This window comes from Gymnodraco acuticeps, unplaced genomic scaffold, assembly GCF_902827175.1.
Source record: "Gymnodraco acuticeps unplaced genomic scaffold, fGymAcu1.1, whole genome shotgun sequence".
Classification (NCBI taxonomy): domain Eukaryota; kingdom Metazoa; phylum Chordata; class Actinopteri; order Perciformes; family Bathydraconidae; genus Gymnodraco; species Gymnodraco acuticeps.
In genome coordinates this window covers 2903372-2920141 of record NW_022990501.1, presented here as the reverse complement: position 1 = coordinate 2920141, position 16770 = coordinate 2903372, and the positions used below count along the sequence as shown (strand labels likewise).

Genomic DNA, 16770 nt, shown 5'->3' with positions numbered 1-16770 from the left:
GGTTCATTGGAGCTAGTGATAAACTGTGAAGTGAATGGATGACCCGGGGGCAGCGCACCTCGTCCCTGTGGCTCACTGATTTAGTGCAAAAAGAAAGACCTCTTTTATTATGGTGGAACCCAGTGACTTTTGTAAGAGAAAAAAAAAAAAGTGAGTGTGAAAAATACTAGAGGAGGGGCTGCGTTACAAGCTTTTATGCCCATTATGTGTTTAGGGCTTTTTTCCCTTTAGGTCAAGTTCAAAGATGGATAAAATAACATTATAAGTATCCAATTTAGCTTCAAGGTAAGGCTAGAAACATCACTAAAGGGTTGTTTTTCATCTTTAAATGACCAGAAGGAATTAAAGTACTCCAAATACAAACTGCTGCAAAGTGTTTCATCTTTTTTTGGTGCCGTTTAACCTCCAATAGCTCTGCATCAGCGCATGTAAAGACCTCAGGAACCAAATATATTAAAGTATTCACGTTGTCAGATTTATCTTTTTTCATGTGGCTGCTGATCAAGCCCTAATTGTTTGATGCTTAGCTGTTTTAACATGGAAGCTCCATCAAAATGGTTGAACAGTTGGTGCTTACTTTATCATGGTAATTCAGATTTGGTCAACCATGTTCTAAACCACCAAGCCAAAAATCATGTTTGATGTGACTTTTGAAATCCTTAGTAAATATGTTTTTTTCATCCTCATTGGCCATGGATCACCACTGACATGGATTATGTCAATGTCTAGTTGTTGATATTCTTCTCACATGCACAGCACTATGGAATAATTTAATTGCACTTTCTTTTCTATCATTTAATATTTAGATGCATTATTTAATTTGAATCTTTTCTTTTGCTATGTTTCGTGTTATGCACCATAGCAAATACCCAGTGATAAACCAGCTTACAAGGGTTAGGGTTAGGGTTACCAGCTTACAATTTGGATACTGATGTTGCAATTGTAGGACTTTCGTTCATGCTAATAAAGGCGCATTTTGCAGTAATATATAGTGTTGGAGAGAAAATTCCTCTGAAGGGAACTTTGGGATTTTCGCCTTTGTAGACTATTTACATGCACAAAAACGTATAAAACACACCACAGGAAAGGGTAAACCTCATAAAACCTAATAGGGATTATTTTAATTTCCAGTAGTCCACATCTTCACAACGTATAACCTTAATCATTATAGCATAGGTAGATTAATGTATTTACACTACATAGCCCAGGGGTGTCAAACTCAATTTCAACACGGGCCACATCAGCACTATGGTTGCACTCAAAGGGCCGGTTGTTACTTTAAGACTATATAAAAATACATATATAAATATTGAATATATATATGTATTATATTACATATATATATATATATATATATATATATATATATATATATATATATATATATATATTTGGCCCCCGGGCCTTGAGTTTGACACCCCTGACATAGCCCATTCTCAATTATCATCATAAAGGCTTTTAAGATTATAAGTACAATATTAGAGCATACTGGTTTTTCAGCTTGCCCTATTAGTGTTTTTTTCCCTCCCTATACTCTAAAGATGGCTTGCATACACTATGTTCAGTTGGAACATGGAAAAAGTTAGACTAACGTTGCAGCTTTTAAAAGCTTTTTGCAATTTTCCCAGGGTTCAAAAACACTGATGTAACACAGGCTTTAGTGGGTCCAATTATGGTGCTTTTTTTGTTGTTCACACAGTTTCCGTGAGTTTAAAAGTTTTAGTCTGGTCATTAAAGTGCCTATACTAATGAGGTAGAACAGTGTGGCTGTTAAGACAGGACGAGAAGGCTGTTTAATAGCTTCCATTACAGACTTGGTTAGCTTACTCCATTATCCAAGTGAACTCCATCTCATCCTACACCATTTATTTAAAAAACCAGGACAGGATCACAATGCAAAACAAGTCCAGGAACATTGATCTTACCCTGCTGGATTCACAACTCTTTGACAACCACAACACAGGCAATTCTTGTTCTAGCTATCACATTACAGGCCTATGATGTTCCACTGATCAGCAGCATTTCCATTTGTCAAAAGTGTTTGCAGTGGCTGTGCACGGTGGTGTTGATTACTGTAGTGCTGCATTGTTGTCTGTGAACATTGGCATACTGCATGAACATGTAAACTGCAATTAATTAGGAGCTGGGGGTGATAATAAACACATTTGAAGGATGGTTATAAACCTAAGTGTGTGTGTGTGTGTGTATAGGGGTGTGTGTGATGGTCAGGCATATAGGAATGGTAAAACAATTTTTGTTTCCACAAATATATCTAAATGCGTACTGTATGGGTGAAGAGACAACACGGACAACAATGCAGCACAACAGCAGCGGTAACACAATGTAGGATAGGGGGTTATGTCTGTTAACATTGTTGGCTGTTTGTTTAGGCTAGAATTTGACTTTTGTTGAGAATAAAACATTTAACATATATACATATTACAAATCTTAGTTTTATCATTTTTATTGAAAATCTCCCACATGCTCCAAGATGCCGGCAAAATATTTGTTATATTTTCATAAATGTTAGGTGGGACTCTTGATGTGTGTTTCATCATCAAAACATACATGAAGTTCAGTTTTCTGGCAGAGCTAAAAGTAATCAAAAATAATCAAAGTTTGATGTAATTCAATTGTATTTTAGCGATAACGTGTTAGTCCAACATTATATGGGCTGTCCAATCTGCAGCATGTTACGCCCAAAATGTATGAAAACTGTCATACAATAAATACATAATATTGACATGTATACATTGCTTATCAGAATGTAATTGGTTTGTTTTAGAGGTCCATTATGGGCCACAAGATGCAAACTATATCACAGGAAAACATTTTCTCATTGTATTTTATTAATTATTATTTGCCTTTTCTCTTCTTCTCTACTTTTCTGACTCTTTTTTCTGCAGCCTTTGTGCTGAGCTGTGCGTTCCCCAAAGAGCCTGCCGGAGGAGAAGTTTCTGTGACGCACCTCCACGCTGGAGGAGAAGCCTTCTTCAGCTGCTTCACCGGCTACAAGCTGCAAGGCCCCAAAATGCTCACCTGCCGCAATGCAACCACGCCTTACTGGAGTGGAAAGGAGCCCCGATGTGTGGGTAAGACAAACTGGTTAGACACACATTTGGGACACGGTGGTATACATATACAGAGCTACATTTCTAGAACTGTTGGTCCTTTTTTTCTGAACGCTGACTGCTCAGAGATTCTTTGAGCACTATCCGAGAAACCATTTACACCTGCCAAATTGAATGAATGCATTTTTGCTTTGCACTCAGTTTGCAATGAAATGACACACTTCTAGGAAAACTAGAAGCATTGGTCTCCACATTGCTGCACTATTTTTCCATTCGCATTTCCATAAACCCAAACCATTACCTGTGGGATGTGGATGAAGGCTCTAATGGCTGTGCCAACAAAGATTGCACGATCATTTACTTTAGGAGATTAAGAACATTTTGAGAGGAATAATAACACTCCTTATTTGTATTGAGAGTGAGTTATACTCAGAACACACAGCTTTACATGTATAAGAAATCTATTTCAAATTGTTATGCCCTGCACACAATAAAGCAAGTGCTTTAGTGCACTTACAGTATGTGTGGTTAAATGAATGGTTAATGGTATGTGGGAGTTGAGGCAAACACCCATATAAAAAGAAGTATTTTGTAATATTTCATTGCTTTTGCAAGAGATGTATAATGTTTTGCTGCTAAAGTTGTGTGGGTAGTGTATTGAGTTTTGCATAATTAACTTATGGTTTCAAAGATAGCACCAAACTTCTTGACAATAAATGACCAAACTTAAACATTTGAGCTTTATTGTAAGCTTTCCTCCAGAATCCAGGTGATTTTGATTAACGCAGCCTTTCACTTGGTTGTCTCCTACTGCGTTGATTAGTTACACTGTGAGGGCAAATGAGTGTGTTTGCATGTGATTAGCAGCCCACAGAGCTAGTCTTTGGAAATGGATGCAAAACAAGGCCATTGGACCTGGCTGCTGTAATTAGAACTGGGCTGCATGACTATCCTTCTCCTGCTGGTAAAGACTCATCTGCCAGTTCCAGCCTTTCTCCTTCTGCCTGCCTTCAGCTGCTCCGGACTGATAGTGTTTCTGCTGCTGTTCTCTTTACAAGTACATCACACACAGGCACACACTCTGAGACCCAGGTGAGCCGCCTAGTGCAGTCCAGCCACAGTCCGCTGGATTTTGATGCAATCAAAGCTCAGACTAGTACTTTTCTCCAAACCCCCCTCCCCCGCCATCGATGGTGTCAATACTTTTCTCATCTTGTCCCTCCAACTCTTTGTCTTCTCCCTCTTTCTTCTCATACAGCATCCTGTGGGGGGATGATCAAAAACGCCACCTATGGTCGTATCGTCTCTCCCGGTTTCCCTGGCAACTACAGCAACAACCTGACGTGCCACTGGGTCCTTGAGGCCCCTGAAGGCCAGCGGCTCCACATCCACTTTGAGAAGGTGGCTCTGGCAGAGGATGATGACAGGTAGTGTACACACATTGAATAAAATAAATCAATCAGTGTGTACAGTTTGAATGTTTATGTCCTCAGCTTGTAGATGGCACTGAGCTTTAAACTCAATTTCTGTATGGCTGCGGTTAGACCAATGGCTATAAATAATCAAAATCTTTAGGGAACAACAGATGAATTTGAAAGGGCTTTCTATCATTATAATCCTTTAACAGTGTTCTATCAAGCGGATGCATTGAAGGGACTGCACAGGGGTGGTGAGGGGAAGGAAACAGCAATCGCATTACATTTGTCTCCAGTAACTACTGATCCACATGGCTATCGTCACACATGGCCATTCACTTCATTACCGAGCGGGGGAGAAAGTTATCACAAAGTTATTACAGCCACAACTGGAAGAGTGAGCAGCTCTCGGAGAGCTTGTAACTTCTCTTTTTTTGTGATTCTCTTACCTTTCAAGGCTCAGTTAAATCCATTTTAAACTGTTTTCCTTCTCTGTGTGTGTGTTTCTCAGGCTGCTGATTAAGAATGGCAACAACATAGACTCCCCCCCAGTGTACGACTCCTACAAGGTTGAGTATTTGCCCAATGAGGGTGTGCTCAGTACCGGACGTTACCTGTTTATAGAGTTCACCACAGACGGGACATTGACCTCCACTGGAGCAGCCGTCAGATATGAAGGCAGGTTGATCATGCTGTTTGCAAATAGTAACCCATTCTTTGTTTATGTTTTGTTTTTGTATATCTTCATTGATTTTCCCAGTTTTTTTCCACAAAAGCAGTGATACTGTACAAAGCATGTACATTCGATTAAAATCCACAAAGTAATGAAATATATAACAAATCCTGACAAATCAAAATCTTGTTTGTTATGTTTGATGCCAGGTATTTGATTTTTTTGTCGACAGCTTTTGCCAAAGGTATGTGCTATGAGCCCTTTGTGAAGTACGGGAACTTCAGCGGCAGCGACTCCGCCTACGGTCTGGGTACAGTGGTGGAGTTCTCGTGCGACCCCGGCTACACGCTGGAGCAAGGCTCGGTAGTGATCGAGTGTGTGGACGCACAAAACCCACAGTGGAATGAGACGGAGCCGGCATGTCGAGGTGGGTCACCCGATTTCATCTGCTTGAGTAATTGTGCGATAAAAGAAATATTTTCAAAAATGTGCTTCGACTGGAGCGGAATTCAGAGGCAGATATGACTGACCTGTAGACCCCCAGCTTTCATTGTCTGCTTGATCAATGCAGCAGCTAGGGAATACTTTTTCTTGAAATATTAAAGACCACTGGAAGTTAACTGTATCTGTATAAGCTGCTTTTCTCTGATCCATGATACATTTCCCCTTAAAATGGTTACAATGATTAACTTTGATATATGCGCTTCCAGGGCGGACTCTAGAAGTGCTTAAGATTAAAAAGGAATACAATAGATGGCCTAGAATGAAAAATACCACACTGCATATACTGTACGCACTAGACTTAATAGCTACCCCTGAGCACTTTCCCGTCTGTCTGTGTGTATGTGTGTGTGTAACACACACACACACACACACACACACACACACACACACACACACACACACACACACACACACACACACACACACACACACACACACACACACACACACACACACACACACACACACACACACACACACACACACACACACACACACACACACACACACACACACACACACACACACACACAACACACACACACACACACGCCTCTCACTCTTGGCCTTTGTTGCCTTCTGCAACACTGGAAAGCTAGATATGAGTACATTTAATGTCTGCTCCTGTGGGTCATGGTCATCAAGCACTTTGTTGCTAGTATGCAGTTTTACAAGGTTCACGTCAAGGAGTCTGCACCCTCAATTGCAGATGCCTTTTATTAAGCGTGAAAAGCATGGTTCCATTCTTTAAAGTCACATTCATTCAACATACTTTAAACTTGCAATATTCTAGCCATGCCTCTAGTACATTTTAGACATACTTGGAGTGCATTATAATCTACTTAGCTGTATATTTATAGTTAAGCACTTATAAACAGATATTTAACATAAAATGAATTATATTCACTGTAATAATGCAATAAAATGTGATTAGGTCACTAGAAATGGTCAGTTTGTTAAAGAAAGTGAATAAAAAAAACACAAGCTCATGAAATGTATTCAATTAAAAGCAACACCACTTAGTCTTAAATGGAATGCATAATGAAATGTTTATAATGTATAACAATTATGAATTCATATTACACGGAGATTAAACAGTTTTTCTGAATGACCAGCAATTATTAAGTGTTAGGATTTTTTAAATGATACGTCATTATAATTTTTTTTTAAATGTTTGATGTTTGCTCATCATAAAGCATTTTATATTTGTATGTGTTTATTTTGGACAGTTATACAGTGCTATAACCACATTTTAATGTCTTAACAAGTATATTTAGGGCATGGGCTTCATAGAAAGTGCTAGTTTCTAACCTAACAATTTGAAATTTACTTTGCTTTCCAAATCATGTTACATTTTAATCAAAGGTTTCTGTGTGATGAAATCCTTTAGCAGTTGTGTCTCAGTGTGAACCTGAGGGGTTGTGTGTTGCAGCTGTGTGCAGCGGGGAGATCACGGACTCTGCCGGCGTGGTGCTGTCTCCTAATTGGCCCGAGGCCTACGACAAGGGTCAGGACTGCATCTGGGGCATCCACGTGGAAGAGGACAAGAGGATCATGCTGGACATCCAAGTGTAAGAAACCGCACGCAGGTGTAAGACTACAAATCACACAGGGAGTTCAGAGAGGACACCGGATCGACCTGGAGTTGTTAAACACTCTGGACACAAACTTGCTTTTTTTCTCATCTTTTATTTCACTCGCAGAGGCACATATTACAACACGTAATGGGAAAGTGTTTCTGTGTCTGCAGTCACTAATTAGATTTCATTTTTTTCCTCCGCTACATTAAGAATTCTGTGTAGCTTCCAGCCCGCTCTCTGACCAGATTAGCTAGTAAGCCTCCCTGCTCCCACTTCCCTGGTGTGTGTCTCAGAGTTGGCTTTGAAATAAATATGCTCTGGCAGTGAACTACTCTGAGCCACTTATACAGCCCTCCCAACTGCAATTCAACACACATTCAACACGCATGCGCACAGATGTCAAAATATAGGCACAGGAAAACTTGTTTCTCCTCCATCCATCACTCTTACTTGACATAAATGTCCCTTCATATACTTTGTCATCCGAGTAATTGCTCTTAAGTAAACACATTATATTATAAATGTCTCTTTAAAAGCAAAACTATTTGTGCATATTATCTTATGTGGATTCATCCGTTTGCGATTCTCCACAATATTTACTCCAGCATGCCTACCGTATAGCACAGTTTAAGTGATTCGTGTTTATGCCTGAAGCACTTGCACACAAGAGCAGAGAGGTTCAAATTAAACCAGCGGGAAATAATACTGCCTGAGTTCAGAGAAAAATAGAGTCACTGATAAATCTCAGAGGTCATGGTGGTCATCAATGCAAGCACACAATGGTTATGTGTACAATTTCTTAATTCCTCTATTTATGTATTCTTTCATTATGATTTGAAAGGTTTAGTCATGCCATCAGGTTTCGATGCTGAGCATATCGATTTTAATCCACAGTGGTAGAGCATGTAGAAATAGAAAACCCAATATATATTATTTTTATTTTTTAGAATTTCCTAGTTTCTCTTCAGGAAAAGAAAACCGTTAATATAAGTTTCCCAATTAAGTGAACACAAAATTAAGATCTATTTGTTGACAGGAGCCAAAATTATTTTCTTTTAAACATGAATAAATACATACAAATGAATCATGAGCATGTAGCAAATTATGCTAATCATTATTTTTAATAATTGGACCAGATGGACATTCTAATTTGTGCTGGGGTCACAAGTTGATAAGGGCAAAGTACTGTATCAGCTTGTTGTGGTATTGTACAAACCATACTTAAAAACAAGAAAACGAGAATAATTCCTGTTCTGGTGGTGAACACACAATCCGACAGAGATCAGAGTAAAGTGCAAACAGTTCACAACAATTATTGTGCATGACCAGTATCAGCGGGAAATAACTCCTGTATATGCGTGGTAGCATTTTCCTTAATAAAACAAATTCAAATACTTGAATTTGGACAACATATATAAGGCACAGAACATTATATTGCATACTTTAGATTTGTCTAGATATGGCTAAATTAAGTCTTGTAAAAAACCCTCAATACACTCCAAAGAATGTTTGGTGGAAGTGAGGAGGATACCAAGGATGACAATAATACACAATAACAAAATACCACACAGGGGTTTGTGTGTGACCCTGCTTGCCTCCCTGTTCTTTACTCTGAGATTAAGACTCAATGATTAAAATTGGTTGAAAGTCAAAAGGATTTTGTTCCCCCCTCATACAGAAGTAAACAAGTTTGATTTGAGGTAAACTGATTTTCACTCAGGGATCTCTTTTTAAATTGCACTAGCCTAATATTTGTTTTAATCCTGAGCCGCATGAGGCCGCATGAGGCCGCTGGCTGCAAATTAATGACGCGGTGGCCGGCTCTGGTTTATCTCAAGGTTGGTCATGCATGGCCTTCGTGGCAGTAGAAACACACAGCTTGCGTGGTCCCCGCAGACCCTCCCATTACCCTCATGTCTGGTCTGCTCATCTTGAGAACTGCATTCATAAAGGCTAGTTCAACACATAGTTTGTGTGTTTGTGTGCACACATGTGACAAAAGGCTCTTGTGGATGAGAGCTGTCTCATTATAAGGGTGGGCACACACTTTTACACATTAATGAGAATGTTTTCTGTATTATCATTCATCACTGTGCTTGTGCTGGCAATTACAGTGGAGCACTGTGCATAATGAGAACTGATTAATTAATTTAGGCCAAACAGGAGGGCTGGCTCTGTGCTAATTAGCACGGAGCGGGAGACGAGAGGTTACAGCTGATATCCCCCACCTGTGGAATACAACAAGGTTAACCATTCACATGTGGATTTCTAGCATTCAGAGTATTGTATCTAGAAATGTGTAACATATTTCAGCACAGTGGGGAAAAGTCTGTTTTACCGTGGTAATGTTGTTGTCAGTTTACTGAGCATGAGACGTTTTAATTTGGACATACTGGGTTTATGGTGCCCTCTTGTTGAGACTCTAAGCGTTGCACCCCATTGCAATCCCTACTAGTGCTGGATAAGGTGCCTTGGAAATAAATGGTCTTTTTCATTTTAAGAAAGAACCTTTTTTTTTTACAGAGCAGAACAAATTAAATGTCAAATCCATATGAATGGATTTAGAAAGTTGTCTTTCGAAAGTGTGACATTAAAAGCAATTTCCTTTCTGTTAGAGTTACTAGATATTTGTCGGGTTCTTCAGACTTGACTTGACAGGTCAGTGAAGGTGACAAAACGCCTAGAGGCTTGTAAAAAAAACAGCTGTCATCCCCTCATCTGCAGAATCGAGACGGTGCCATTGGTATGCAGAGGAGCTTTTCGGGAATTCTTTAAAAGTCCTCTTTCAAAACCCTTGGAACTTCACGTCGATGAAGGAGACATTTAATAGTATAGGACAACTCTAAAGTATTGCCTTGAAATTGTTTTGAAATGGACCCAATGAATCCTTTCCAGCTGCATTGACCATGTTAAAAGCAAGTCATACTCTCTCACACCATGTTGTCATCACTTTAGTTTCAAGTAGTTCAAGGGCTCAGTAAACAAGACTCAAATTAATTCAGCGGGGGGTATAACAAAGTTGAGGGTTAGGGTTAAGGTTGTGCCAATAGCCAATACTGATTTAAAGTGCCTGATGGGTTAATGCTTTTATTTGTAACCTTTACAAGAAGAGTGACTGTCACCACAGCTACACTTCCATTTATTTATCTTCAAGAACAAACCAATAAATCATACAAATGTATTAAAGTGGTCAAACTTTGTATTACCTTGACAGCAGAGTGATAAACATTAATGCTACTGCAAAATGGAAAATAAACTAAGGAACACATACAGAAAGGGGTGAAAATATGTATTTGGTAGATTATCAGCTCGCAACAGAGGACAGGAAGTGACTGCTTTCCTGTCTGGAGGAGGGAAGCCAGGTGGGATGACATTTGGGTTTCAGAGTGCTGTCTCAGTCTGGACTGAAAGCACTTTGGCATTCTTTTGTGTTGTCACCATTTCAAGTGCACTTCAAGCAGTCAGTGGAGCGGATGGATTGGGTCAGTGGGAACATTTAAAACCAAGGTTGACTGCAGCACTGTCGATAAGTCAGAGCAATTGGGGAGGCTTAGGAACCCAGACAGGAGGGAAGGTCACAGATTGTGAAGTGTGCAAGTGATATGCCAATACCGCTGACTATTATCAGGTGTCTTTAGAAATGGCTGCTGAGTTGGCCTCGTATCTTGTCCAACATCAGATCAAAGTTCTTGTTGTTGATGTCAGATAGGAATGAACTGCATTATAGTACATTTTTTCCAAACGGCCACCTCTGGGTTTGAAACGTGAATCAAATGCAGATGTGTGGTAAACCTGCATTCTCTCTCAAATCCAACACAGGGAAAAATAAGTCCAATTGTATAAAAGTCTATAAGAAAACCACCCCTACTTCTCACTTGATGTATTACCTAAGTTCATTTTGATGAATATGGTTCTATTAGAATACAATTGAAGATCAGGCAGAGAATGCTTTAAGACGTGACTACCTTTTGATTGACAGTTCGCTTCAACAGTATCATCCACTTTGGGTGTTCTCTGTGTTTTCCTCCGAGAACTTTAACCCCTTCAAAGAATGTCATCAGTTCTTGAAGTTATTGTAAAATGTACTTTGCTTCGAAATGCTAAAACACTTTGTGTTTTCGTGAATGGTTGTTGTTAAGTATAAATGCTATTGAGCTCTCATGACCACACCAGAGTAGTCCAACAAGTAAAAAAATACAGATTGTGTCATTGATAAGATACACCAATGTGAATCAAAATAGAATAAATTACGTGAGGAGTGAAGATCCACTTGAAAAGTTTCTGGAGAACATGTACGGTATGTAGCAACAAGGGAAGTTAAATGAAGATAGTTCAGTTAATACAACAGTTTAAGACTGCCTGACTTCTAGGGTAGTCTAAATGCAGGGATGCCTTTTAGAGGAGATAAGAGAAAATACATAGATAAAAGCCTTGTTTAAATGAGCAGATGGTCGAGGATAAAGCTTGAATACAATTAAGGTGTAAAATATGATAAGAATTAAAAATGCAAACAATGTGGCCTTCCTTTCTGGACTACCCATGCTTTATTATGACCATTTTTGCATATAAGCATAAAGTGTTTTCATGGCCATTTGGAAATGGAAACTGGCATGTTATACCTGTCATGTATAACACACTTGGTGATTGTTGGGAGAACCTGGAGGTGTAAATTGTGCCCATAGCCGTCCAACTAACCAGTGGGAGTATTGTCACTCAGCACCTCATTTCACTGCCATTCATTTAGCTGGCATCTCCTATGTGTCTGTCAGGAGCTGGAATTCAGTTTTGGCTTTGATTTTTGTTTCAGTACCAGCACATTGAACAGGCAGGCAGTGGATCAGCCAGTCTGGTTATGTTTTTGTCTTAAATATTTAGCCTCATCTAGTGGGTCATGAATTTACATGTTGTTTGTCAAATCATATACATTGTTGGTTGGTTTCGACAGTAAACGTTAAAAGGTAGGATTTGTTCCCAGTCTGGGTGATTAAAGATAAAGTGGATGCATTTTACTTGCATGCTTGTTTTTACTCAGCAGTAATGTTGAAATATTGTGGGGGAGGTTGTGAATAAGAGATTGAGGAGAGGTAAACAGACTCAGGTCTTTTGTTTCCTTCCATTGACATAAAACTGTTTCAATCCCACAACAAATGGCCCTGTCAAAGGCTCCTACTGTGTTAGTTCCAATGTTCTCTGGGTTAGTCTCATGGGTTCTAAAAGTCCATCTGCCAGAAAAGAAAGGAGCCTCAATCTGGAGGCCCTTTATCGCCTGTCAGTGATTCAGCACAAAATGAAGGGAAACATAAGAAACCCAGTCAGACAGGTGCTTGCGATCAGTGCGCTCACACTACAATCAACATGAACATAGACAAAGAGTTCTTAGACAGGTTACTCATTAGGCCAAAAATACATGTCCATGTGTTTTTAGAACCGACACACAAAACAGAAAAATCAGAGGGTAGTATCACAAAGAATACAGGTATAGAGAGTAACATTTGATTTCAAAAGAAAGTATTTTGGTTTCTTTGTGTGTTCATTACCAAGCAATACATTAACTGAGAGGACAAAAGAAACAGGCATTTAGGTTTGTTTTCAAGTACTCAAAACATGTTGCTTGTTCCATTAGTTTTTGAGATATTATACAGTGATAAGAATACATTATTGTATTAAGTTGCAGACGTCTCAGTCATACAGTTCATATGCTCGCACGTGTTTACATTGAATCTTAAATATTTCACTACATGAGGTTCTGGCATGTTCTCCTTCTGACCTATTGATTAGATGTAAATAATCTTTGCAGGCATGTTTCTTACTAAAGGATTTGTACTCCTTTGTTTCTTATTTTAAGTGTTTAGTTTGAAGGCTTTCTTGACAAAGTTTGATCTCTCTTCAATCTCCATTTCTATGCGCTCCACTTCCTACTTGGCGCACCGGTAACTATCTTGTGCGAACGAGAAAGTATATCGTGCGCACAAATTAATAAAGCGTGACCTCGTTTTATTTTATTTTCTCTCTATGAACCCTCCAGGGCTCCGTAGCATTGCTAACACTCAGAGCTAAGCTGTACTGGAGAGAGCATGTAAGTGAAGAAGCAGGAAATAAAAAGGAACTCACCTTGTGGTATAACCGGCAAGACAGAAAGCCTTTGAGCTCCATACTGTTTCAGACAGAATCCTTGATAATCCATGATATGGCGTTTCATCACCGCAGTGTCAGTCGGTAGAATCTCCCGCATGAGCTCCGCCCCTCGTTTTTATCAAATCTTTTTTTTTTTTTAAAGCTTTATACATAAAATCAGCACTTTTGAAACAGGAAGTGAAATAGAGGGATATGAGGCATGGCTAGAATGGGTGATCTGTTTGGTATTTTGAGCAAAACACTTCATAGACATGTTTTTTTATATATTTGTATATATCTGAGACCTATACTATTGCCTAAAAATAGCATGATAGGACCTTTAAAGTTTATCAATGACAAAGATTTATGGAGACAGCATTTGTAAATAAGCTTCTGATCAGTACTAGCTGAAAAAAGAATGGGAAATGTGATTTTCAGGCATAATCACTTTGAATTTGTGTTAATCCAGATTGTGCAAATTGTAAAGAGATACACTTGGGGGTTAGTTACCATTTTTAAAGAATACTGCTTTACTAAAAATAGTTTGATTGGTGACTTATTCGCATACAGCAAATAGAAATGGAGAGTTTGTGCGGGTGGGAGGCGATTCATAAATTCAAAAGCAGTGCTAGCATTGTGCCATTATTAAAAGATAATATTATTGCAGATTTACAATTTGGCACATATTCATGAGACCTATGTGGGTGGGGGGGGGGGTCGAAGAGCAATACATCATTCATTATTTAGTGTTTACTTCACATCAGATTCATCCAACATAAACAGAATTCATATTTCCCAAGTCCTGTTGACAACGCTTTTGCTTTCAACACTGAGATGGTAACCAGTCACCTAACTGTTAAAGCTCTACCCAAAAGTCTTGTTTTGTTTTCAATAGCTTCAATGTTGTATGACTAAGTGGCTCCAAATCAATACAGCATTTTAGTACTACGCTGGACATGTAAGACACATTTAATTTAATTGGAGTTAGGTGTTTTTTTCCACGTTATATGAATATCTTTAGAAGTCTTGTTTTTTTCAATAGCTTCATTCATATTATTGGCACAAATCAGCACAGATCACATCGAATAGGAATTTATTAGTTCTTCTTATTTGGGTCACTTATAATGTAAAAATATAATCCTTAATCAGATACACATCAATACAGTCTAAACATCACTATAACGAACTATCATTGTACAAGTTAAAGACCTAAGCAATACATGTGAATGAAGGACTTAGGAATGCATTGTGAACATGAAATGTTTATTAACCCGTTTCTGATGTCTGTTGCAGTCTCCATATTGGTAAGAATGACCTGCTGACCTTCTATGATGGAGACGACCTGACAGCCAACATCCTGGGACAATACAGCGGTACAAAGCCACACTTCAAGCTCTATACCTCCATGGCGGATGTCACCATTCAATTTCAGTCCGACCCTGCCACCAACATCTATGGCTACAATAACGGCTTTGTGGTCCACTTCTTTGGTAAGAACAGCTCTTCTTTATATTTGATCAAATTGGGATTTATTTTGAGAAAAATAACTAGATTTTTTGTTCCAGTTTAATGAAGTACGAAGCAGTTAAACTTACAATTAAATGATGATAGACATTAATTGTACTTTTCCCATTAGAAGAGACACTAGAAACCAACAAAAATTGTACTAATAAACGTGAAATGTGAAATTCTCCTTACCCAGCAGGTAACAAATTATAAAATGTTCTTGATTTGTTCCTTTTTCTTTCCTGTGTTTCTTTTGATTTGCCGATGTCTTCTGGCTTATCCAAGGTGCACAGGATGAGACAACAACAAACACAGAACGAAAATAATAGGGTACACTTCAACATCAGCTGGTTTTGCTATGCCTTGTTTTCTAAGCCCAGCATGCGGCAGTTAGGGAGGCGCAGATTGACTGCTGCCAAACCACATGCTGTGTTCCTCCAAGCACACATCACAAGCCCCTATTTACATTGTCCTCTCCATCTGCTGCTTTATAGTGCACACAGGCAGTCTCACATTTATATTCCCTTCCCCTGCAGAGGACATTCTTGTATATCAATGCTAGGATTTCCACGAAGGAACCTCAATAGTTGTCCTTTTACTAAAGAAATAAGTAATACATAAAGAAATCTTCCCAGTACCATTGTTTTTTTTCTCATTGTGTCTGCATAAAGATGTCTGTAATCAGCTATTTCCCACTCTTTCTTGCATCTTTTCTACCAACACATCTACCAGAGATGGCAAAAGTACCCACATCCTTTACTCAAGTAGAAGTACAGATACTCGTGTTTAAAAATACTCTGGTAAAAGTAAAAGCACTGACTAAACTTATTTTCTCAAGTAAAAGTAAAGTAGTATGGGCTTCGAAATGTACTTAAGTAAAAAGTACCCATAACTACCAACTGTTTTAAAGAGTAACTGACCTCACTTTATATTAATAGAACAATAATGTCATTGTTAGCTAATGAATGTTTTGATGCTGAACAACGGAAAAATGACAACGTTTTTGTACTCCACTACTTCCCACCTCTGACATCTACTACAACATCCACAGAGGTGGCGAGGAACGACACCTGCTCCGAGTTGCCGGAGATCACCAACGGCTGGAAGAGCACGTCCCACCCTGACCTCATCCATGGCACCGTCATCACCTACCAGTGCTACCCTGGGTTTGAGCTGGTAGGCTCGGAGATCCTCATGTGCCAGTGGGACCTAACATGGAGCGGAGATGTGCCCAAATGTCAGGAAGGTAAACTGTTCTCCATTTGTTCACATTGGGAGAGTAGTGAGCAAATTCTGGTGTTGTTTTACAACACCAGAATCCTTTGGTTTGGTTATCATAAGTATTTTTCTCAGATGAATTCGGATAAAAATATCCTGATAATCTGGTCTGCACATATTGTCCGGAGTATCCCTTTCATACCAGTAGCCATGACAGATTTGAACTATTTACTTTACTAGTCTCTTTGGTTTAGGCCAATGTTGGCACCTGGCAACCATTTTTAAACCTCTATAGTCTTTCAAAAAGACTATATATAGTCTTTTTGCTATAAGCAGATATTCTTGGAGCTTAATAGGAACATGTGTACTGAGGTAATAAATCAAGTAAAGAGTAGCATTATTTTGTTCATAGACCTCTATATAATCAGACTTATTTTCCAACCAACGATGGTTGACCCTGCTGGTCATTAGAAATAATTCAGGTTTTTCAAACCCAAGGTTGCTGCTTGCCCACTCCCCATTTCATATTGTATCCAATGTTTAGATGCTATATTAGCTGCTACTAACCAGAGGTGGGAGAAGTACTTAGATATTTTACATGAGTAAAAGTAGAAGTACCAGAGTGTAGGAATACTCTGTTACAAGTCAAAGTCCTGCATTCTAAATGTTAATCAAGTAAAAGTGCAAAC

The 16770-nt window shown here is 38.9% G+C and overlaps 1 protein-coding gene across 3 annotated transcripts in view; it reads left to right on the top strand.

Moving 5' to 3' along the window:
• LOC117552984 (seizure protein 6 homolog) overlaps positions 1-16770 on the top strand; it is a 118826-nt gene that overhangs the window by 88957 nt on the left and 13099 nt on the right. For all 3 annotated transcript variants that reach the window (XM_034226721.1, XM_034226723.1, XM_034226720.1), the window contains exons 5-11: positions 2907-3092; positions 4330-4498; positions 4998-5164; positions 5392-5586; positions 7096-7234; positions 14651-14847; positions 15915-16109. In XM_034226721.1, the coding sequence (XP_034082612.1) occupies positions 2907-3092; positions 4330-4498; positions 4998-5164; positions 5392-5586; positions 7096-7234; positions 14651-14847; positions 15915-16109 (1248 nt within the window). The remainder of the gene's footprint in view (positions 1-2906; positions 3093-4329; positions 4499-4997; positions 5165-5391; positions 5587-7095; positions 7235-14650; positions 14848-15914; positions 16110-16770) is intronic.